The 24,120-nt window shown below is 33.6% G+C and overlaps 1 protein-coding gene across 1 annotated transcript in view; it reads left to right on the top strand.

Moving 5' to 3' along the window:
- Positions 1-24,120, top strand: part of CCDC73 (coiled-coil domain containing 73) — a 149,222-nt gene that overhangs the window by 51,431 nt on the left and 73,671 nt on the right. Inside the window, exons 3-6 of the mRNA XM_034644803.1 lie at positions 11,576-11,647; positions 16,087-16,158; positions 17,810-17,845; positions 18,780-18,854. Of these exons, the coding sequence (XP_034500694.1) occupies positions 11,576-11,647; positions 16,087-16,158; positions 17,810-17,845; positions 18,780-18,854 (255 nt within the window). The remainder of the gene's footprint in view (positions 1-11,575; positions 11,648-16,086; positions 16,159-17,809; positions 17,846-18,779; positions 18,855-24,120) is intronic.

The raw sequence follows: 24,120 nt of genomic DNA, 5'->3' as shown, positions 1-24,120 counted from the left end.
CTTTATGTGGTTAAGTGCTCCTATGTTGGGTGCATAAATATTTATAATTGTCATATCTTCTTGTTGAATTGTTCCCTTCATCATTACATAGTGCCTTTGTCTCTTGTCTACAGTCTTTGTTTAAAAGTCTATTTTGGGCATACCTGGGTGGTTCAGTTGGTTAAGTGTGTGACTTTTGATTTTGGCTCAGGTCATGATCTCAGGGTTGTGAGATTGAGCCCTGTGTTGGGCTCTACCTGGGCATGGACTCTGCTTGGGATTCTCTCCCTCCTTCTCTCTCTGTCTCTCTCCTTCTCTCAAAAAAAAAAAAGAAAAAAGAAAAAAGAAAAGAAAAAGAAAAGAAAGAAAGAAAGAAAGAGAACTGAGAAACTATCATAGACAAGAGAAGCCTAAGTAGACATGATTACTAAATGTAACATGGTGTCCCAGATTGGATTCGGGAACTAATATTGGTGGAAAAACTAGTGGAATCTGAATAAACTCTGTAGTCTAATTAATGGTATTGTAACAATGTTATTTTCTTAACTTTGGTAAATGTACTTATGTAAGATTTTAATGTTAGGGAAGGGGGGTAGAGGGTATACATGAACTCTACTATCTTTGCAAGTCTTCTGCAAACCTAAAATTATTTCAAAATAAAAAGTTTGTAAAAAAAATTAGGACTTTGAAACAGTGAAAATTTAAGAAATACTATAGTACAAATTGATTCTTTTTAATTTTTAGAGATATTAGGCATGCAAGACTGTATTTGGTCATTAACATTTAATGTGCATTTACTATGCCAGGTTAGAGATTATAATACTTTATAACAAAGGAGTGTACAATATACCCTGAGAATATGGATAAGGACATGGCTAGCTTTACTCGGGGGGTAGTGAGGGAGGCTTCATGGAAGGGGTAACTCATGCAGAGACATTATGAGTGAATAGGAATTTTGGGTCAGTCTTTCAAAGGGTTTATCAATTGTCTTAGTCTTTTTAAGGAATTAAATTTTGGTATTGCCGATTCTCTCTATTGCATATTTGTTTTATATTAATATCTCCTCTATTTCCTTTTTAATTTGCTGTTAGTTTTTTGAACTTTTGGAGATGGATATTTAGTTAACTAATTAAAACTTTTTTCTTTTCTTCTTTTTTTAAAAGATTTTATTTATTTATTTGACAGACAGAGAGACAGCCAGCGAGAGAGGGAACACAAGCAGGGGGAGTGGGAGAGGAAGAAGCAGTCTCCCAGCAGAGGAGCCTGATGTGGGGCTCGATCCCAGGACTCCGGGATCACGCCCTGAGCCGAATGCAGATGCTTAACGACTGAGCCACCCAGGCGCCCCTGAAACTTTTTTCTAACATAAAACATTTAAGGCTATAAACTTTCTCTTGGCATGGCTTTAGCTAGATCCCACAAATTTTTATATATTTTATCTTCATTACCATTCAATTCAAATTATTTTCTAATTTTCACTGTAATTTCTTCTTTGATTCATGAGTTATTTAGAAGTGTATTGCTTCTTTTAAAAATATTTTACTTTTTGTTAACTTTAAACAATTGATTTTCAGCCTAATTTTATTATATTGATAATATGTTTTTTATATAATTTCAATAATTTAATATTTGTGGAGTTTTGCTTCATATCCAAGCATATAATCAATTTTGGTAAATATGCCAACATAAATGAACTTGAAAACAATACATATTCTATATTTCTTGCATGCAGTATTCTATGAATTTGAATTTGGGCAACTTTGTCAATCTTGTTCAAATCTCCTATATCATTATTGAGTTTTTTGTCTTTATTTTCCTTTTTCCTTTTCTGCCCATGTTTCAATCTGGTTATTTTCTTCTGTCAATTTACTAATCTCTTTAATTTATTTAATCTGCTGATAAAGTCCATCTATTGAGTTCTTAATTTCACTTCTTGTATTTTTCAGTTCTGAAATTTCCATTTGGTTTTTCTTATATAATTTTCAGTCCTCTGCTGAAATTAATTTTGTCATATAATTTATTGAGCATATTAGTTTTATATATTTTATTTTATTTTTTTAAAGACATTTTTCTTTTCTTTTCTTTCTTTTTTCTTTTTTTTTAAAGATTTTATTTATTTTATTTGACAGAGAGACAGCCAGCAAGAGAGGGAACACAAGCAGGGGGAGTGGGAGAGGAAGAAGCAGGCTCCCAGCGGATGAAGGAGCCCGATGCGGGGCTCAATCCCAGGACCCTGGGATCATGCCCTGAGCTGAAAGCAGACACTTAACAGACTGAGCCACCCAGGCGCCCCTAGTTTTATATATTTTAAAGTCTATGTATACTCCAATATTTGGACCTCTTATGGATCCATTTCTGTTGTCTCTTTTTTTCCTCTTGATTTTGGTCATTTAACTTACCTCCCAGGTTGTAGGGTAAATTTTGATTGAATGACTGCATTTGTGCATGAAAAGTTGCAAAGAAAATTTGAGGCTTTAGATGATGTTATCTTCATCCAGAGAGTTTAATTTTTGCTTTTGGAAGTTAGGATGGGGCAGATAATCTTACCCATCAGAGATTGCGCTTATTAGAGGCTGAGTATCCTTTGAGGGCTAGTTTATTTCCATTCTCTACTCTAAGAGTGTAGCTCCTTGGTCTTTCATCTAAAATTCTAGGGTATTTTCCAGAGTCCCTCCTTCTTGGTGTATCCTGAACAGTAAGTCAATCCCCATAAGACTGTTGGTGGATCCGCCTCAATTCGTCAGCCTCTAGTGATCTGATAAATGGTGATTGTCAGGATCATCTTTCTGTACTTCCTTCTCTCTATGATCTTGGAGATTTGTTTTTTAAAGATTTTTATTTATTCGAGACAGAGAGCGCGCCCAAGTAGGGGGAAGGGCAAAGGGACAAGCAGACTCCCCACTGAGCGCAGACCTTGACACAGGGCTTGATCCCAGGACCCTGAGACCATGACCTGAGCCAAAGGGAGACACTTAACAGACTGACCCACCCAGGCGCCCCAGAAATATATTCTTAATGATCAGTCTTTTTTTCAGGATCATGAAATTGTAGAATTTTAGAGGTGAAAGTGACTTGAGATAACTTGTAGTCCAACCTAAAGCCCAGAGCTTTTAAGATACTAGTACTCTGATCACTCTACTCCTTGTCTAAAGCTCTTCCATTAATATATATAATAAATACTGGACTGAGTAATGCAGTCAACATAAAATTGGGCCATACTATAAAGGGTTAGATAGTAAAGTTTCTTTAAAGAACCAAAACACAATAGACAATAAAAGTCAAAGAAAGAGACTTTCTTACTCCACTAAACTGTATTTAAGTACCTAACTATGCTGTTTAGTGAAGTTACTCATTTTTTTCCATATCGACCTAAATTGGTAATGACATTTTTAAAAATTTGAATGTTTTAAATTAATGATCTTTAAATAAACAATCTGAGGCAACAGATAAGTTTACATTGAATCCATAATGTATGTTTTTTAGAAGTTAGGCAACATTTCTGGTGATTCCCTTATCAGATTACATAATAACTGATGAGTAGGGATGAACAAATGGCAGAGGGGTCACAAATTCATTTTCCTTCAGAATTTAGACAGTTGGCATGTGATATGAATAGGGTAGGAATTGCCTTTGTCTTCGGTTCATCTTATATTTGCTCTTCAGCTCCAAAAACTTGTTGCCGTAAGAATAATGGGCTCCATATTATCAGTTCTTCCAATTACTGAAGAGAAACTAGAAATCCAGACTTTAACATGAAATCTATTAGATTGTAAAAATAGGAAGTGGGTTGAAAGTTTTTAAACAAACTATATTTCTCAGCCAAATCATCTATACGATGGGGATAAAAGAGCTCTACCATAGAACTTTCACTTTTAAAATATGCATTCATTTGATAACCTTTGAAAAACCATTACTCAATCTTGCCCTAAGAGAATTTGAAATTTAATCATCACCTAATACCATGCAAATTAATTACTATATTCTCACATCGTATATATTATGTACAATAATAGAATTACGAAGAAAGTAGTATGGGCATTCAGGAAAAGGACACATTAAATTTATTAAATATGTGAACAGAAGGAAATCTTAGAATTTTGCATTAGCAATATATAAAAGCCAGAGGAAATTTGGGTATTCTAAAATAGCAATGATTTGCTAAGGAAATTGTGAAGGAAAACTGGGTATAATTAATGGTATAATATGTGGTACATAACATTAAGCAGCATTTCAGTGCCCCATAAAATTAGTTATGTTATGGGTAGAATCATACCCCTTTATAATTATAATGATTTATAGAATATATATCTCTATACCACATGGAAAACTGATAAAATGGGTGTTACTACAATGCTGAAAGGTAATATTATAATACACTTTTACTATATTAGGATTTTAATGTAACTACATGCTTTATAGTAAACATTATTCTCTTTTTATTGGAACTTTTCATTTTCATCTTTCATTAGTTCTTCAAGCAGCTTTCAAAAATTAACAAAAATCCTTACTGTCAATGAAAAAAATCTATTAAATTTGGTAAGAAAATCCCATCTGTAACTTCAATAAGGTATCCAAGAATATAGAACCTTAAAAGTGTTTATTTTTTATTATCTGCCTTAGGACTACAAGGATTTAAGTGTTTTTATAAAAACAATAAAAGAAGAGTAATTTGATGGTTTATTTACTCTTTATAACCTTTAGAAAGTGTCATGCTTTTTTTAAAATGCTTGCTTCAGGCTGTAGTTTTACAGGATGTGCTGTGTATTGGTCAGGCCTCTTCAGTTCTTGACCCTGAACAGATTTAGGGACATAGTACATACAGCAGGCACATGTCCAAGCAGCCAAAACTGTAACTGGGTACTTTTATTCTCCTGTTCAAACTCATAATCCACTTCCTATGAAATTTTCCAATTCAGTTTCTCATGTTATCAATTAAAATACTAATCGTTCTTTCAGATAATTTTTTAGTTTGATTAGCTACAAAATATTCAAGATAAATATCACTAACATGCATGGAATAGCCTAAAAGTTCATATTTTGAAGAACCTCTTTCCTAATTAGTATTTAAGCTACTGTTTTCATATTATTCAACTTAGTGTATTACAAAGATTTCTGAAAAATATTCTCAGAACATTTGTAGCAATTCTTAATGCTTTTCTTTTTCTATTCAACAAATATTTCTAGTTGTTATTTTGAAATGTTTACTGAATATCAGAATGTACTTATATATTTAAAATAGGTAATATGATTTTGAATGCTATCTTCTGTGGGATATGAAGATTACATTCTGAGGTTTTTGAAGGAAAGGAGTGTATCATAACAATCCGTATTGTCCTACAGCACCCACAATCTCTTATAGGTAATAAAATGGCATGTTTAAGAGGCTCTGGAGACAGATCATCTAAGTTCAAATACTAGCTCTGCTGTTTAGCTGCTATGTGTGTTTAGGCGGTTACTTACTCTCTTGCTAATGTAGTTTCCTGATCTATAAAATGGTGATAATAAGAGTACTTACCTCGAAAAATTATACCTATGATTAAATTAATCGATACATAAAAAGTGCTTAGAACAATATCTAAATCACAGTAAGATCTCAGAATCCATTTAAAAGAGAAAAGTATAACCAGGCTCACATGAAGAAAGCAGCATCTTGCACACTTCCTATCCAACTGCTTTGGGATTTGATAAGATGCACACATCTGTGAAATATAAACCCTTATCATGATATAAAATGTTTCTGTCTACCCAGGCCAGTTCTGTCCTACTCTCTCCCCAAGAAGCAACCACTCTTTTGATTATTTTCCACTGTCAATTAGTTTTGTNAAGAGTAATTTGATGGTTTATTTACTCTTTATAACCTTTAGAAAGTGTCATGCTTTTTTTAAAATGCTTGCTTCAGGCTGTAGTTTTACAAGATGTGCTGTGTATTGGTCAGGCCTCTTCAGTTCTTGACCCTGAACAGATTTAGGGACATAGTACATACAGCAGGCACATGTCCAAGCAGCCAAAACTGTAACTGGGTACTTTTATTCTCCTGTTCAAACTCATAATCCACTTCCTATGAAATTTTCCAATTCAGTTTCTCATGTTATCAATTAAAATACTAATCGTTCTTTCAGATAATTTTTTAGTTTGATTAGCTACAAAGTATTCAAGATAAATATCACTAACATGCATGGAATAGCCTAAAAGTTCATATTTTGAAGAACCTCTTTCCTAATTAGTATTTAAGCTACTGTTTTCATATTATTCAACTTAGTGTATTACAAAGATTTCTGAAAAATATTCTCAGAACATTTGTAGCAATTCTTAATGCTTTTCTTTTTCTATTCAACAAATATTTCTAGTTGTTATTTTGAAATGTTTACTGAATATCAGAATGTACTTATATATTTAAAATAGGTAATATGATTTTGAATGCTATCTTCTGTGGGATATGAAGATTACATTCTGAGGTTTTTGAAGGAAAGGAGTGTATCATAACAATCCGTATTGTCCTACAGCACCCACAATCTCTTATAGGTAATAAAATGGCATGTTTAAGAGGCTCTGGAGACAGATCATCTAAGTTCAAATACTAGCTCTGCTGTTTAGCTGCTATGTGTGTTTAGGCGGTTACTTACTCTCTTGCTAATGTAGTTTCCTGATCTATAAAATGGTGATAATAAGAGTACTTACCTCGAAAAATTATACCTATGATTAAATTAATCGATACATAAAAAGTGCTTAGAACAATATCTAAATCACAGTAAGATCTCAGAATCCATTTAAAAGAGAAAAGTATAACCAGGCTCACATGAAGAAAGCAGCATCTTGCACACTTCCCATCCAACTGCTTTGGGATTTGATAAGATGCACACATCTTTGAAATATAAACCCTTATCATGATATAAAATGTTTCTGTCTACCCAGGCCAGTTCTGTCCTACTCTCTCCCCAAGAAGCAACCACTCTTTTGATTATTTTCCACTGTCAATTAGTTTTGTTTTTTCTGACATTTCATATAAATAGACTCATACATATATAGTCTTTTAGGTAAGGCTTCTTTCATTCAGCATGATGTTTCAAATTCATCCATGTTGTTGTGTCTATCAGCATACAGATCCATGTTTGTTTAGTGTGCACCTATTAATTTCATTTACTCTGGAGTGATTAGAAATTATGTTGTGTTGTTAATTTTGTTTTCTGCATTTTTATTGTTAGTGTATAGAAACATGATATTTTGGGTGTTGATCTTATATCCTGAGACGTTGTTGAACTCAATTAATTAGTTCTGGGAGATTTTTTTATAGATTCCTTGGGGTTTTCCATGCATACAATCATGTCATGTACAAATAGAGACCATTAACTTCTGTCTGATTTGTTTCCTTCCTTCTTTTTTTTCTCTCTCCTCTCTTTTTCCTTTTTTGCCTTTTCTGACAAGGAATGATAGACATATCAATCCATTCAGTCTTGTATCATTAAATATGATGTTAAGTATAGTGTTTTTATGAATGCTCTTTATGCAACTGAGGTAATTCTCTCTATTCCAAACTGAGAGTTTTTATTATGAATGAGTTTTGGGTTTTGTCAGTNAAGAGTAATTTGATGGTTTATTTACTCTTTATAACCTTTAGAAAGTGTCATGCTTTTTTTAAAATGCTTGCTTCAGGCTGTAGTTTTACAGGATGTGCTGTGTATTGGTCAGGCCTCTTCAGTTCTTGACCCTGAACAGATTTAGGGACATAGTACATACAGCAGGCACATGTCCAAGCAGCCAAAACTGTAACTGGGTACTTTTATTCTCCTGTTCAAACTCATAATCCACTTCCTATGAAATTTTCCAATTCAGTTTCTCATGTTATCAATTAAAATACTAATCGTTCTTTCAGATAATTTTTTAGTTTGATTAGCTACAAAATATTCAAGATAAATATCACTAACATGCATGGAATAGCCTAAAAGTTCATATTTTGAAGAACCTCTTTCCTAATTAGTATTTAAGCTACTGTTTTCATATTATTCAACTTAGTGTATTACAAAGATTTCTGAAAAATATTCTCAGAACATTTGTAGCAATTCTTAATGCTTTTCTTTTTCTATTCAACAAATATTTCTAGTTGTTATTTTGAAATGTTTACTGAATATCAGAATGTACTTATATATTTAAAATAGGTAATATGATTTTGAATGCTATCTTCTGTGGGATATGAAGATTACATTCTGAGGTTTTTGAAGGAAAGGAGTGTATCATAACAATCCGTATTGTCCTACAGCACCCACAATCTCTTATAGGTAATAAAATGGCATGTTTAAGAGGCTCTGGAGACAGATCATCTAAGTTCAAATACTAGCTCTGCTGTTTAGCTGCTATGTGTGTTTAGGCGGTTACTTACTCTCTTGCTAATGTAGTTTCCTGATCTATAAAATGGTGATAATAAGAGTACTTACCTCGAAAAATTATACCTATGATTAAATTAATCAATACATAAAAAGTGCTTAGAACAATATCTAAATCACAGTAAGATCTCAGAATCCATTTAAAAGAGAAAAGTATAACCAGGCTCACATGAAGAAAGCAGCATCTTGCACACTTCCTATCCAACTGCTTTGGGATTTGATAAGATGCACACATCTGTGAAATATAAACCCTTATCATGATATAAAATGTTTCTGTCTACCCAGGCCAGTTCTGTCCTACTCTCTCCCCAAGAAGCAACCACTCTTTTGATTATTTTCCACTGTCAATTAGTTTTGTTTTTTCTGACATTTCATATAAATAGAATCATACATATATAGTCTTTTAGGTAAGGCTTCTTTCATTCAGCATGATGTTTCAAATTCATCCATGTTGTTGTGTCTATCAGCATACAGATCCATGTTTGTTTAGTGTGCACCTATTAATTTCATTTACTCTGGAGTGATTAGAAATTATGTTGTGTTGTTAATTTTGTTTTCTGCATTTTTATTGTTAGTGTATAGAAACATGATATTTTGGGTGTTGATCTTATATCCTGAGACCTTGTTGAACTCAATTAATTAGTTCTGGGAGATTTTTTTATAGATTCCTTGGGGTTTTCCATGCATACAATCATGTCATGTACAAATAGAGACCATTAACTTCTGTCTGATTTGTTTCCTTCCTTCTTTTTTTTCTCTCTCCTCTCTTTTTCCTTTTTTGCCTTTTCTGACAAGGAATGATAGACATATCAATCCATTCAGTCTTGTATCATTAAATATGATGTTAAGTATAGTGTTTTTATGAATGCTCTTTATGCAACTGAGGTAATTCTCTCTATTCCAAACTGAGAGTTTTTATTATGAATGAGTTTTGGGTTTTGTCAGTTGTCTTTTCTGCGTCAATTGTTATGGTCACGTGATTTTTTCTTTAGCATGTTGATATGGTGAGATATCAATATTGTTGTTGAGTCAGCCTTATATATCTGGAATAAATTCTACTTGGTGGTGGTGTATAACATTTTATATATTGTTGGATGCCATTAGCTGATATGCTGTTGAGGATTTTTCCATCAAACCTTGTGAGATGTATTGGTCTTAGTTTTCTCTTTTTGTACAGTCTTTATCTAGTTTTGGTGTCACAATACACAGGCCTTATAAAATGAGTTGGGATGTGTTCCTTCCTCATTTATTTTTCTGGAAGAGACTGTGTAAAAATGGCATTAATTCTTTATATGTTTGGTAGAATTCTCTAAAGATGAAACCATATGGGCATGGACATTTTTGGGGGGGGGTAGTTTTTAACTAGTGGTTATAAGGCTATTTAGATTGTCTATATCACCTTGGATGAGGTTTGGTAGTTTGGGGTTTTGAGGAATTGGTCTATTTCTGTAAGTTGTCAAATTTATGAGCATAAACTTGTGTAGCGTCCCCTTACTAACTTTTTAATGGTGCAGTGTCTTTTTACATGGTTTCTTTTAGCTCCTAGAGCATATTTAAATTGTTGATGTAAAGTCTTTGTCTGGTAAATCCATTGTCTGCATTTGCTCAGAGATAGTTCTTTTTAAACTTTTTTTTGCCTGTGTATGGATCCCACTTTCTTGTCTCTTTATGCTTTGTACTTTTTGTTGACAACTGGACATGGACATTTTGAATATGTGGTAACTCTGGAAATCAGATATTTTTTCTCCCAGGGTTGCTGTTTGTTGTCATTATTTGTTTAGTGACTTTTCTGAAAACATTTTGTGAAGTCTGCTGTTTCTGTCAGGTGTGGCCACTGAAGTCATTGTGCTCTTAATTTAACGATCAGCTAGTGCTTTGTTTGGCAGAGATTTCCTTAAATACCTGGAGCCAAAAGAAAAAACAAAACAAAACAAAACAAAACCTCCCAGGCTTTGCAGAAGGGCTCTCTCTGTGTGTTGGGGCATAGCTTCAATGCTGTATACAGGCACTTTTTAAGTCTACTTGTTGAATTTTTCAACAAAAGGTTCAGATTTCTCTAGTAATACCTTGTACTTATGGTGTAGGCTAATTCAGGAGTATTCCATGATTTTAAACAAAAATCAGAGGACTTTTCTAAATAACTGCTTCCTGCTTGGCTTTTGGCCTTGTTCCTTGACTTTGGGTCTTCCCTTTGTGCTGCCTCCCAGAGAGAGTCTGTCTTTGCAGCCTCCCAGCTGATCCTTGTTCTTTTTATTTGAGGCTTGTTTGTCAGGTCGTGGCTGCAGGTAGGGGGAATATGGGGCATTCTCTGACTTTATTAAGCTTCAGTTCTTAGGTGAAACTGTGTCTCAGGGTGAGGTCTTCATAAGAGTTCTGATCCTTCTTTTGTTTTTCATGCTGGGCCTACTGTATTCCTAAATTCCTGCTGTTTTTCTGCTCCTCCCACCGTGATAGAGCTGTTATTTTATTTTCCTGGCCTGCTTCCAGCTGCAGTGGCTTTCCACAGCTCTCACGCTGTAGTTTTTATTGCCCCTCCTCCTGTAGATTAAGTTCTTGCTCCTTAGGGCAGATGAGGAAGACTGGTCTGTCTAGGTAGAGTTTTCAGTGGTGGCTCTTGGTCCCCTTTCCCAGCTGTACAGGGATTTCCACTAGTGTTCTTAAGTATAGTTTTTGTTTCCCTTTCCCTTATAGATTAAGATTCTTGGTCTGTAGGGGAAATAGGGAAGATGCGTTGTGACTGCTCTTCTCTTCTCCAGCCAGTTCTACAGAGGAGAGCCTCTCAGATTGTTGGATTCTTCCCATCCTTCCCTGTAAGCCCTTTGTGGGCTTCCTGGAAGAAAGATCTTGTAAAAAATATAAAAACTCCTTATTTCTGGGGCCCCTGGGAATTCACATTCTTACACTGGTCCACATTCTGCCTTTAGCAATTTATTAAGAACTTTCAGCTGAATTTTCTTATCAGGACTCAGTGATTCATGTCCCAGGTAAGCAAATGCTGTGGTTCTCTTCTCTCTGCAATAGAGAGTTATCCAGAGTTTGGATTAGTTGAATGATCTGGGACCTCAGTTCTCTGATGGGTTTGTCTATTTAATCTACAATTTGTCCAGATTCTTTTCTTGTTGTAAGCATGAGAGGATGCTCTTTTTATCTCTCTAGAAAGAGCTGAAATGTAAAATTTTAGAGTCCTAATTTCCCTTGCATTTTTCTTTTTGATTTAGGAAGCAGAAACTCAATATGAAGAGCAGATTAGTAAAATTATTGCAGAGACACAGGAACTTAAATGGCAAAAGGTGAGGTTTTGTTTTGTTTGGTTTTTTAAGATTTATTTACTCCAGAGAGAGTGCACATGGGAGTGCACGTGAGTGGTTGGGGAGGGGCAGAGGGGTGAGAAACTCAAGCCAGCTCCTCTGAGCATAGAGCTGATGTGGGGCTCAATCTCACCATCCTGAGATCATGACCTAAGCCAAAATCGAGAGTTGAACGCTTAATGAACTGAGCCACCCAGGTATCCTCAAACTAAGTATTTTTAATTTTTATTTCATATTAGTCTTTTTAGCATCTTTAGCATCTTCTCACCTTTTAAAGAGGTATTCTAATCCTTAATTGCAGTTTGAGGTTTTTCAATTTCCTAAACATATTTGGGGATTGTGCATCATTTTAAACAAAGTCTCAAGAGAGTTGTGACTACAATTGTTTTTAATAGTTGGGCCACCAGAACACTGAGAATGAAATTTTTTTCCAGGCTTTCTGATAATAATGCTGAAAACTACTATGATCTATTTAGTGTCTGAGACACACATTATGTATTATAAAGAAGTCAAAATATTTTTAAGAAGTGAAACCTCGTTATTTTCCCAGACTGTTATTACATACTGTAATCAAATATTTTTTTAAAAAACCAGTATCAGAGGGACACCTGGTTGGCTTTGTCGGTAGAGCCTGTGACCCTTTTCCCAGGGTCATGGTTCAAGTACCATGTGGCGTGTGGAGCCTGCTTAAAATAAAGAGAAAAACAAAAACAGCCACCAGTATCATCAGATCTGATTCTCTCTCTAGGCTTATTTATATGGAAGCATTTTTGATAGTGCTTCTCATGCCTTTCCACCAAAGTAATCTTAATAGCTAAAAATTGAATCTTAATTATGGTGGCCCCCTTCTTTTCACTATTTGGCAATATTGAAACAGGAAGTTGGAGGTAACATATCAGAATCAGAATTCAAGTGACAGAGGATAGCTCAACCTAGAAACGATGGGAATTTTGAGACCAGACAGGCCCACAAGGTTGTGTAGAATATAGAAGTAAAACTAGAGTTGGATTTTATGAGGCACAGGTCTCAAATCTCTCGGCAGAAAGGAAAAGCAGATAAACACCAAGCACAAACTGAAACTCCAAGCAGATTTCAAAACCTAAAGTCATATCTTATTTTTGGATAGAGAGAGTCAACAGTATAAAGTTATCCAAATCCTTAAGCTAATCAGTATGTTTAATACAATCCAGTACTAAGAGTGTGTTTGCTGTACTTAAGCTGTTCTAAGGTTTATGTAGAAATAAATGTACAAGAGTGTCTGGGAAATTTTTGAAAAAGAACAGGGTCAAATAATTACACTAGGTTCTTAAATATATTATTATAAACTACAGTAATTAAGGTAGCTTGGTGTAGCATACATGGATAGGTATTCCTCAGAACATAATAGAGTCTAGAAATAGGTCCAAATTTTAAGATAAATTAGTGAATGATAAAGGTGGCATTTTTTTGTATTCTGACAAAATTGTAAACTTTCTTCAGAATTTTCATGTCCTTTTTGATCTAAAACAGTAAGTAGTTATGTGGAGTGTGTTAAAGCTCTCATCTTTAAAACAATAAAAACTTGCCCATATATTGTATAAGAGTGGAGTTACAGAGAAATTTAAGTTCCTTAAGTTTCCTCAGTAAACCCCTGAGGCATAGCTCTCCAGGTAAATTGTTGACTTTCCCAGGACAAAACAAACAGGTCACACCATCTTGATCTAAAGGAACACTATAGAAAGCAGACGTATATTTACAGTGGTAAAATATGTAGAGTCAGATAGCGCTGGAGATAAAATAGTATTTGGGCTCAGTACTACAAAGAATTGGGGCCACGGTTATTTATTTTTCTTGAACAGATCTTTATCTTCACCCACTGGGTTTCTTGACTGGGAAACAGCAGTATTCAAAGATTGGTATAAAATGTGATTGATCCATTCTCTGTTAGGCTTTTAGACTATTATTGGCTTTAGTTCTTCTGGTTTTAGAGATTATGTAAAGTTAGGTAGAGGTTTGCTGCTAGTATCAGAAAGACATTTTGCCCAGGAAGAGTGCCACTTCAAAGAAATCTTAATTTGGTTTGATCATACATAGAGTACCACTAAGTTAGTATCGAAATTAGCTGTGATCTGATTACAATAGAAAAATCCTCAGGGATCTTTAAAAAAAAATCAGAGAAGAATTTAATTTTGCAGTTCTGTTTACATAGTAGATTCCTTTCTCTTATGCTAATGGGTGTGGTGTCACAAAGGAGAAAATAATATGTCTCACTTGAGGATCCGAGATAACAATTGGAGGCTGAAACAGTGGGGAGTATCTCTGGATTATTAGAGATATTCACTATCTGAGTAGATCATTGACTCTAAGGAAGAGGTTATGTGATGGTGGCAGGATTTATGGTATGAGTAAAAAATTTGTAAAATTTCTTTCAATATTTAGAGAAATTTCTCTTTGCCAGTTTGAGGATAAAATGGGAAGTTGGGTGCATGATTTGCCCTCAGAGCAGTATCATTGATTTGCCCACTTGATTTTTTTTCCTCTTCATTTTCTTAGCTAGTTCAGGGAAGTTTTTCCCCAGTGTCCTTTCTGTTTGTAATAAATATCTACAAGTGTCTTTACCAAAAGGCTCACTCCTTCAGTGCTTGATGACTGGAGTGGGAGCATTAAGTTGTTTTATCTGTAAGGCCTCCAGTTTATTCTGCTTTTGTTCAAAGGCTTTTTGAACATCTGGATTTGAGATCTAGTAATGGGTTATTTCCCATTACAGTTTTGTTGCATATTAAATCTCCTATTTCCAGGTTTAAGGCTGGTCACAAAAAGTAAGGAGAAAGCTAGAGGTCACATTTACTTGAGAATGCACTCTTCGGAGAACCTATCCCCGAGGTCTTCATAAATTCTTTCCTTGCTTGCAGGAGTGGAATAGAGTCTAATTTATTTTCACAGAAAACTGGACAATAACCTCTGAAAGATTTTTTCCAACTCTATAGCTTTTCTAAACCTGTCTGGTTTCCTGTGTATTTTGTGATTTCTTGTCATTCTTGGGATTTTCTCACTATGCTTTTTCCATTCTTTTTTTTTTTCATTTGAGAATATGAACCATTGGTACAGATCTGGGAACTGATAGTACTATTTTTAAAAATTAGCTGTAAGATTTAAAATATTTTTAAAGTTTATTTTATTATATATTTTTTAGTATTCTCTATGTCCAGCACAGGGCTCAACCTCACACCCCAGAATCCAAGAATCACATGCTTTTCAGACTGAGCCATCCAGGTGCCCCAAGAATGAAAATATTTTAAAGTAATTGCTAACTTCAGAAAAAATAAAAAGCTCTGTTAGATAGAAATGAAATTACGGTATATTATACGGCTGAGCATTGAATAAAAATTGCATACTCATGATAGTATAAATACTGAAGATTGATTTAAGTCAGTTTTTATGTAACTCTGTTGAAAGAATAGAGGGAGCAGACGTTAGGTAATGGTTGTACAAGAAAGACAAACTCCCAATTATATTAGAAGTCCAATAAAATTTTTAAGTTGGTAAATCAACATATATCTAGAAACACGGAGTCAAATAACAGAAACATTTGAAGCAGTTCCCACTTTTAGATCTAATTTTTTTCAATTGTGAGAATTATTCACTAAACATAGAAAAAAAAGTTTGAAGTTTTTTTAATCTGAAGAACAGAACACACAACTTCTATCAAAAAAGGGGGGAGAGAAGAAAAAAAAAAAGAAATAGAATCATATATATGGATTTTAAAAAATGCCCTGTGGTGGTTTTGATTTTATTAAAAAAAAATTGCTTCAGTGAATTTAAAGAATTGTGTCCTCATGTGAACGTTTGCGCTTAGAAAATAAATTGGGTTTCTTTGGGAACTCTAAAAGACTATAGACATCTTGTATATTAAGACTATTAATTTTAATAACTTTCGATGAAATATTTTCTTGAAGAAAGTTTTGGAGTCAGCCATATTTGGAGTTTTGTGTGTGTGGGTGTGTGTGTTTGTGTGTGTGTTTTAAAGATTTATTTATTAGAGCATGTGCGTGTGAACCAGGTGGGGGGAGAGGCAGAGAGAGAATCTCAAGCAGACTCAGTATGGAGTCTAGGAGCCCCATGTGGGGCTTGATCCCATAACCCTGAGATCATGACCTGAGCCCGATATCAAGAGTTGGATGCTCAACCGACTGAGCCATGTTTAGAGTTTAAAATTTTAAAGAAATGTGTTTTATCATAAAGAAGTAACTGAAAGAATAATTATTGTATGCTGATCTGTGACAGGTAAAAAAGTCATAGAATTGTTTAAAGTTGCATTTCAAGAGCATATAATAATATATGCAATGAACGTTTAACTTTTATTTAAATTATGAACCTAATTAAAAGTTAAAACTGAAAGTTATTCAAATTTATGTTTTAACTTTTCATAATTTTTAAAATAGGAAACTCTTCAGAATCAAAAGGAAACATTAGCAAAGCAACACAAAGAAGCAATGGCAGCTTTTAAAAAGCAGGTAATTTTATAAGGATAGACAAACACTACAGTTTCAAATATTTCACCCCCTCTGCCCCATATGAATTATTACGGCATACTCACTGAAGACAAACAGCATTAATGGAAGCAGGAGATAAAGTTATTTTGAATCACAACTGACACTTAGTAGAATGAGTTAAGTTAGTTAAGGAGAGAAATTGGGAAAATTGTTTTCTTGGAGATGTATTTTCATCTGTTCTAAATAAATGAGGTTAGTGATGTGCATGCTCTTGTACTTTCTCTCCCTTCTCCCCTTTCTCCCTTTGATTAGAATATCCTAGGATCTTACCTTTTCTGCTTTCCTCCTTTACCCAAGCAAGAAATAGAACACTGATGAAAAGCTGAGATGCAAGGTGGGAGATGTGAAGGATGACAAGATGCATTTATCATGCACTGAGGCCTTCATAAATACTATCAGCAGCTAAGAGAAGAGAAACACACACACACACACACACACACACACACATATTAAATGAATGACAATTCCTTCAGTTATTTTGAGTAACACAGCTCTTCTTTACTACCTCAGATTTTTCTTCAGTCCCTCTTTAGAAAATATAAGTGTAAGAAATGTGCTCATGAAAAAGATTCTTAAGAAATTTTTTCCTTATGGTCATTCCAGCATCACCATTTTTTCTTCCTTTTTCCTTCCCTCTTTTCTTGCCTTTTTCTCCACACAAGTGTGTATGTTTAGAAAGGGAAATACAACTAAGTAAGGTAAATCACTAGTTGGTTGAGGTTGTTTGTAGTCCACACTGTAGTGCGGATTTGTTTAAGCAGAAGATAAGCTTTCTTCCTATTAGTCTGAGATTAGCCTCATCAAAGGTGTGGGAGCTTTAATTGAAGACTAAGGAAGCAGAAGCCAAATATGCCGCACAGTATTCTCTAGGAGAGGGCAAGTCTGTGTCTCTTTTATCAGAAGGGACTTTGGGCAAAATAAGAATATCTGCGTATCTGAAGGGTAGTGGAGAAAGTGCTTTTGGGCTCTTCCCCCACGTTGTTTGTTTCTTTTTTTCCTCCCCTCCCTTCACTACTCCTCTCCTCTTCTTGATTCTTGAATGTGAATGAGGGATGTGGAAAATGAGAAGAAGTAGTTCCAAAGAAAAATTTTATTTCTTGACAGTTTTACCTAGTATTCTTGTGTTGTTTAGAATATTTTATTTGTTTTCTTTGGCATGTTGACCCTACTTACTCTGCTTTAAAATACCACTATTTATGAGACACCTACATGCATTTTTAAAAAAAAATTTCAGAAAATACTGTCAATGCTAATACAGATGATACTGATTTCATAAACGTGTACCTTCAGAAAACATTATATGTTATTATTTAAGAGTAGATGGCAAAGTATTGACACATATAAGAAAAAAACTCGTGGAAGGAAAAACTAAATTTTCAAGGATGATTGGTATTCCTAATCCTGTGATTAAATTTTTCATTTCTTTTGGTGACTGGCTTTTTGCCCTCTTGTATATCTTTTATTATTTTCTCAGTGTAGAGGTAGCACGTTCACATTGTATTAGGTTCAAACAGGATAGACATGTAAAATACTTTTATAGTCTTACCGACCAGTGTAAATCACTGCTAACAGTTTACTTAACTGTATTTTCATTTTTAAAATTATTTATCAGTTGCAAATGAAGATGTGTGCTTTGGAAGAAGAAAAGGTATTTATTAATTTTTTTAATAATGTAAAGCATAGTTAACTGCATTTAATTATCAGTTGTTTACCACAATGAAAAGGAGTATTAGCAGTAGATTAATGGAGACTGTTAATTGTTTAAAATCTTAGAAATTGAAAAGAGCCAAGGAAATCATGTTGCCTCTGTCATTTTACAGCTGGAATACTAAAGCCTATCAAGACTAAATGACTTGCTGAGCTGAAGCTCTCATTCTGAAGTGGCGAAGTTGGGACTAGAACCCAGATCTCTTCGGCCCCCAAATTAATATTTTGTTCTATTCTACTGCAGTGTTTCTATTAAGTATATTTTTAGTGCTTTTTCAGTGTAATTACCCGTTTAAATAAACATTAAAATGATTTGCATCTGGATGCAGACCAATTGGAAAAGAAGATACAACTCTGAACTAGAAATTCACCTAGCATTAAATATTTTCTCTAATTATTTAACAGTTAATACATGTTTTTATTATATCAGTGGATGTACTATTTACAAAGCCCTTTAAAAAAATTCTCCCATATCTTTATAAGAGAAATATACTTGTAACTTATTAATTAGAATACATTTATTCTAGCTGTGTGAATTAAATAATTTCATAGTATCCATAAATTCTCAGGAATGCCCTACTGATAAAATGATTATCAGGCACTGAAGCCGCCATAAATATTTGTTATAATATTATACTGATAAAATGATTTGTTATGATTTTCATTTCATGATATTTGTTATCTTATGGAGGCCTTATTGTATGTTCATGATATTTTTTGAAGTCATTAGGAATGTAAGTTGTGTTGCAGATCCAAGTTTAAAGCTGTGGAGTGTTAGTTTTGTAAAGTAGAGGTTTTGGTTCTTGAGCTTTTGTATTTTCCCCATTAATAATATCACATTGGAAAGTAATGAAATACAGTTTTTTTACTTAAAGGGAAAATATCAACTTGCTGCAGAAATAAAAGAAAAAGAAATAGAAGGATTGAAGGAAACATTAAAAGCATTACAGGTAAAGTAACTTAGTATTGCTTAAAAAATAATTTGGCACATTAGCATTATATTAGTAAAATGTCCACTAAACATGTAAGTTAGCAAAACAAAGCTGACAAAAATTCATATATCATGTAACTTTGTAATTTTTTTCCTGAAAGCCTTGAATTTCAAATTAGTAGGATTTCCCTCATCTTTTATTTTAAAAAGAAATATTAAAATAGCTTCATTATTTCTTACTGTGATACAATTAAGTGTTATTTTTAACACTTTATTAATGAACAAACCAAGTCAGACCTATATATTATAACTGATTACCTGTGGTCCTTAAAAGTGAAAATAAAATAGCAGTAAGCTAGTCATGATTATTTGTTATGTACTGTGCTTATTTTCTGCAAATACAGAGATGCCAAAAGCATCACATTTGCCTTTAGGTTGTACACAGTCCCATATAGAATACAGAGGTATATAGCTAATGATGTTTCGTTAAGCGTATTTACTGAAGGTCTACAATGTGCCAAGCACTGGAGATATAGCAATGAATAAAAAGGACAAAAATATTTACTTTTATGGAGCTTCCATTCAAGGTGGGGGGAAGACAAGCAATAAAATGAGATACAAAGTAAAATAAAGATTGTTAGGGGAGAATATACAGGATTTTGAAGTTATCACCCTATAGATAACATTAATTACAAAGACCAAAATATATTTTTATAATGGAAGTATCCTGATGGTCACTACCTTAATCAGGTAATTCACGTCATAGTGTGGATTTCCTTCATAGTTAAGCATATAATAAACTTTCTTTCTTTAGTTGATTAAGGTAGTAAGAAGGTTCCCTTTTCTTCATATCCTCACCAATCTTGTTATCCCTTGTCTTTTTGGTCATAGACATTCTAATAGGTGTAGGGTGATAACCTCTTTGGGTTTGATTTGCATTTCCCTGATGATTCGTGATCTTGAGCACCTTCTTATATACCTGTTGGCCATTTGTATGTCTTTCTAGAAAAGTCTATCCTGGTCCTCAGCCCATTTTTTATATTGGTTTTGTTTTGTTGCTGTGGAGTGTATGAGCTTCTGATATATTTTGGATATTATCCCCAATCAGATAATGGTTTACAAGTGTTTCTCCCATTATAGGTTGTCTTTTCACTCCATTGATTATTTCCTTTGTTTGCAGAGGCTTTTTAGTTTTATGTAGTTCCAGTAGACAATTTTTGCTTTTATTGCCTGTGCTTTTGTTGTCATATTAAAAAAAATCACTGCTTGTTCTAATGTCAAGGAGCTTTTCCCCTGTGTTTTCTCTTCTGGTAGTTTTATGGTTTCAGGTCTTATGTTTAAGTCTTTACTCTATTTTGAGTTGATTTTTGTGTATAGTATGAGATTTTGTATATGGTGTGAGATAGGGGTCTGATTTGTCTTCTGTATGTGGATATCCAGTTTTTCTAACACCATTTATTGAAGATTATCTTTACCCCATTGTATATTCTTGTTACCCTTGTTAAAGATCAGTTAGCTGTAGTTGCCTGGATTTCTGGTCTCTCTCGTCTGATCCATTAACCACTATCTCTGTTTTTATACCAATAGCATACTGTTTTGATCACAGCAACTCTGAAATATATTTTGAAATCAGGAAGCATGATGCCTGTAACTTTGTTCATGTTGCTCAAGTTTACTTTAGCTATTCTGGTCTTAGGGGGTCTTCATGGTTCTGTATGAATTGTAGGCTTTTTTTTCTATTTCTGTAGAGATTCACATTGTGATTTTGATAGATTGCATTGAATTGGTAGATCACTTTGGATAATATATACATCTTTACAATATCCTTCTATCCATGAACACAGGATATCTTTCCACTTACCTGTCTTTTAAAATTTCCTTCATCAATGTTTTATAATATTCAGTGTACAAATAATTTACCTCTTTGATTAAATTTATTCCTACATATTTTTTTTTAGTTGTTGTGAATGGGATTGTTTTCTTAATTTCCTTTTTGGATAGTTTGTTGTTTGTGTATAGAAATATGGCTGATTTTTGTGTGTTGGTTTTGTATCTGCAACTTTAATATATTCATTTATTAGTTCTGACAGTGTTTTTGTTGAGTCTTTAGGGTTTTCTACATATCTGATCAAGTCATCTCCAAACAGAAAATTTTACTTCTTTCTGATTTGGAAGCCTTTTATTTCTTTTTCTTGTCTAATTACTCTGGCTAGGACTTTCAGCACTGTGTTGAAGAAAGTGGTAAGAATGAGTATCCGTGCCTTCTACTGAATTGGTGGTGATGTTTACTGTGGGCTTTTTATATAAGGCCTTTATTGTGTTGAGGTAAGTTACCTTGTGTACCTCTTTTGTTGAGAGTTTTTATCATGAATGGATGTTAAATTTTGTCAGATACACTTCCTACATCTATGAGATGAACATATGGATTTTTAAATTCTGTTAATGTGATGTATGACATTGATTGATATGCATATGCCAGACCATCTTGGAGCCCAAGGATAAATCCCATTTGGTCACAATGTATGAACCTTTAGCATACTGTTGAATTTGGTTTGCTAGAATTTCATTGAAGACTTTTGCATCTATGTTCATCAGGGATATTGGTCTGTAGATTTCTTTCCTTGTATTGTCTTTTTCAGACTTTGGTATCAGAGTGATACTGGCCTCATAAAATGAGTTTGGAAGTGTTTCTTCCTCTTCTGTATTTTGGAAGAATTTAAGGATTGGGATATTAATTCCTTAAAGATTTAGGAGAATTTATCCATGAAGCCATCTGGTTTGGGGATTTTCTTCCTTGGGAGGTTTTTAATTACTGATTCAATTTCCTTATTTGTGATGGGTATGTTCAGACTTTCCATGTCATCTTTCTTCAGTTTTGACAGGTTTTGTGTTTCTAAGAATTTATCCATTCTTCCAGGTTATCCAGTTTGTTGGTGTATAGTTGTTTCTTTTTATTTCTGAGGCATCACTGTAATGTCTCCTTCCATTTCTGACTTTATTGATTTGAATCTTCTCTCTTTTTGTTAGTCTAGCTAAGGGTTAGTAGATTTCATTTGTCCTTCCAAAAAAATAACTTTTAGTTTTGTTGATTTTTTTCTATTGTTTTTCTTTTTATTATTTATTTCTGTTCTAATCTTTATTATTTCCTTTTGCTGATTTTGGGATTAGTTTATCTTTTTTCCTAGTTCTTTGAGATGTAAATTAGATTGTTTATTTGAAATATTTCTCTTTTTTAGTGTAGGCATTTATCATTATCAAATTACCCATTAGTACTGCTTTTGCTGCATCCCATAAGTTTTGTTATGTTGTATCATTGTTTTTATGTGTCTCAAGATACTTTTAAATTCCCCCTTTATGGATACAGTGATTAGTCAAGAGTGTTGTTTAATTTCTATATACATATGAATTTTCCTGTTTTCTTACTGTTTTCTTGTTTCCATTGTAGTCGCAAAAGATATTTGGAATGATTTTGATCTTAAATTTGCAAAGACTTGTTTTGTGACCTAACATGATCTATCCTGGAGAATGTTTCATGTGTACTTGAGAAGAACATGTATTCTTCTGCTGTAGGGTGAAAAGTTCTGTGTATATCTGTTAGGTCCATTTGAGGACCTCATCCATAGTGAGGTTTAAAGATTAAATGCTTGGTAGATTTTCGTCTGGATGTTTTGTACATTATTTAAGTGAGGTATTAAAGTCTCCTACTATTACTGTATTTCTGTCAATTTCTCCCTTCAGATCTGTTGGTATTTGCTTTATATATTTAGGTGCTCTGATGTTGGGTGCATAAGCAGCTGTTATAGCTTCCTGTTGAACTGACTTCTTTGCATTATATAATGACTTTTTTGTCTCCACAGACAGATTTTTGACCTGAAGGATATTTTGTCCGATATAAATATAGTCACATGTGCTTTATTTTTGGTTACTATCTGGTATATCTCTTTCATCTCTGTACTTTCAGCCTATTTGTGTCCTTAAATCTAAAGTGAGTCTCTTGTAGATAGTACAGTAGTCCCCCTTTATCAATGGGGAGTATGTTTCAAGACCCCCTTGGATGCCTGAAACCATGGGTAGTACTGAACTCTAAATATACTGCTTATTTCCTATACATAAATACCTATGATAAAGTAAATTAAGCACAGTAAGAGATTAACAATAACTAGTAATAAAACAATTATAAACAATATATTATAATAAATGTCATGTGAACGTGATTTCTCTTTTTCTTTTTTTTCTCTCTCTCTTAAAATATCTTATTATACTAAACTAACCCTTCAGGGCACCTGGGTGGCTCAGTCAGTTAAGCATCCGACTTTTGATTTCGGCTCTGGTCATGATCTCAGCGTTGTGACATCGAGCCCCACATCAGGCTCCACACTCAGCAGAGAGTCTGCTTGAAGATTCTCTCCCTCTCCCCCTGCTCTCTTTCTCTCTCAAATAAATAAATCTTTTTTAAAAAAAAAAACTCACCCTTCTTCTCTTCTTGTGATGCTGTGAGATGATAAAATGCCTATGTGATGAGATGAAGTGAGGTGAGTGATGTAGTGTTAGGCTCCTATTAACCTCTTGATGACACATCAGGAGAGGAACCATCTGCTTCCAAATTGCAGTTGACCGTGGGTAATTGAAACCATCCAAAGTGAAACCACAGATAAGTGGGAACACCTGTGTATCACTTGATTTTGTTTTTTTTTATCCTGTCACTCTGTGCCTTTTGGTTGGTAAGTTTAATACATTTACATTTATAGTAATTATTGATAGGTGTGGAATTACTGTTGTCATTTTGTAAATTGTTTTCTGTCTGTTTTGTGGTAGTTTTGTGCATCTCTTGTCTGCCTTTTTTATTGATGTTTTTGTAGTGATTTTCTCTGATTTTTTTTCTTTATCTTTTGTGTATGTATTATAGGTTTTTCTCTTTATGGTTATCTGAAGTCTTGCATAAAATATCTTGTAGTTATAACTATTTTAAGTTGATAGTAACTTTAATTGCATACAAAAGCACTACACTTTGCCTCCTCAACTTTGTGTTCTCATAGCCAGTGTTTGCATCTTTTTATATTGTGTATTCATTAATACATTTTTATTTCTAAACTTTTATATAAGGGTTAAAAGTAAATTATGTACTACTGATTCAGTCTTGAATTTCTCTATGTTTGTCTCTATACTTTACAAATGAGAATTATACTTTCATATGCTCTTGCATTGTTGTTTGGCATGTTTTTGTTTCAATTTGAAGAACTTCCTTCATTATTTTTTATAAGGCAAGTCATATGGTAGTGGATTCC

Source organism: Ailuropoda melanoleuca, chromosome 16 (assembly GCF_002007445.2).
Source record: "Ailuropoda melanoleuca isolate Jingjing chromosome 16, ASM200744v2, whole genome shotgun sequence".
Classification (NCBI taxonomy): domain Eukaryota; kingdom Metazoa; phylum Chordata; class Mammalia; order Carnivora; family Ursidae; genus Ailuropoda; species Ailuropoda melanoleuca.
This window is presented reverse-complemented; position numbering and strand designations above follow the sequence as displayed.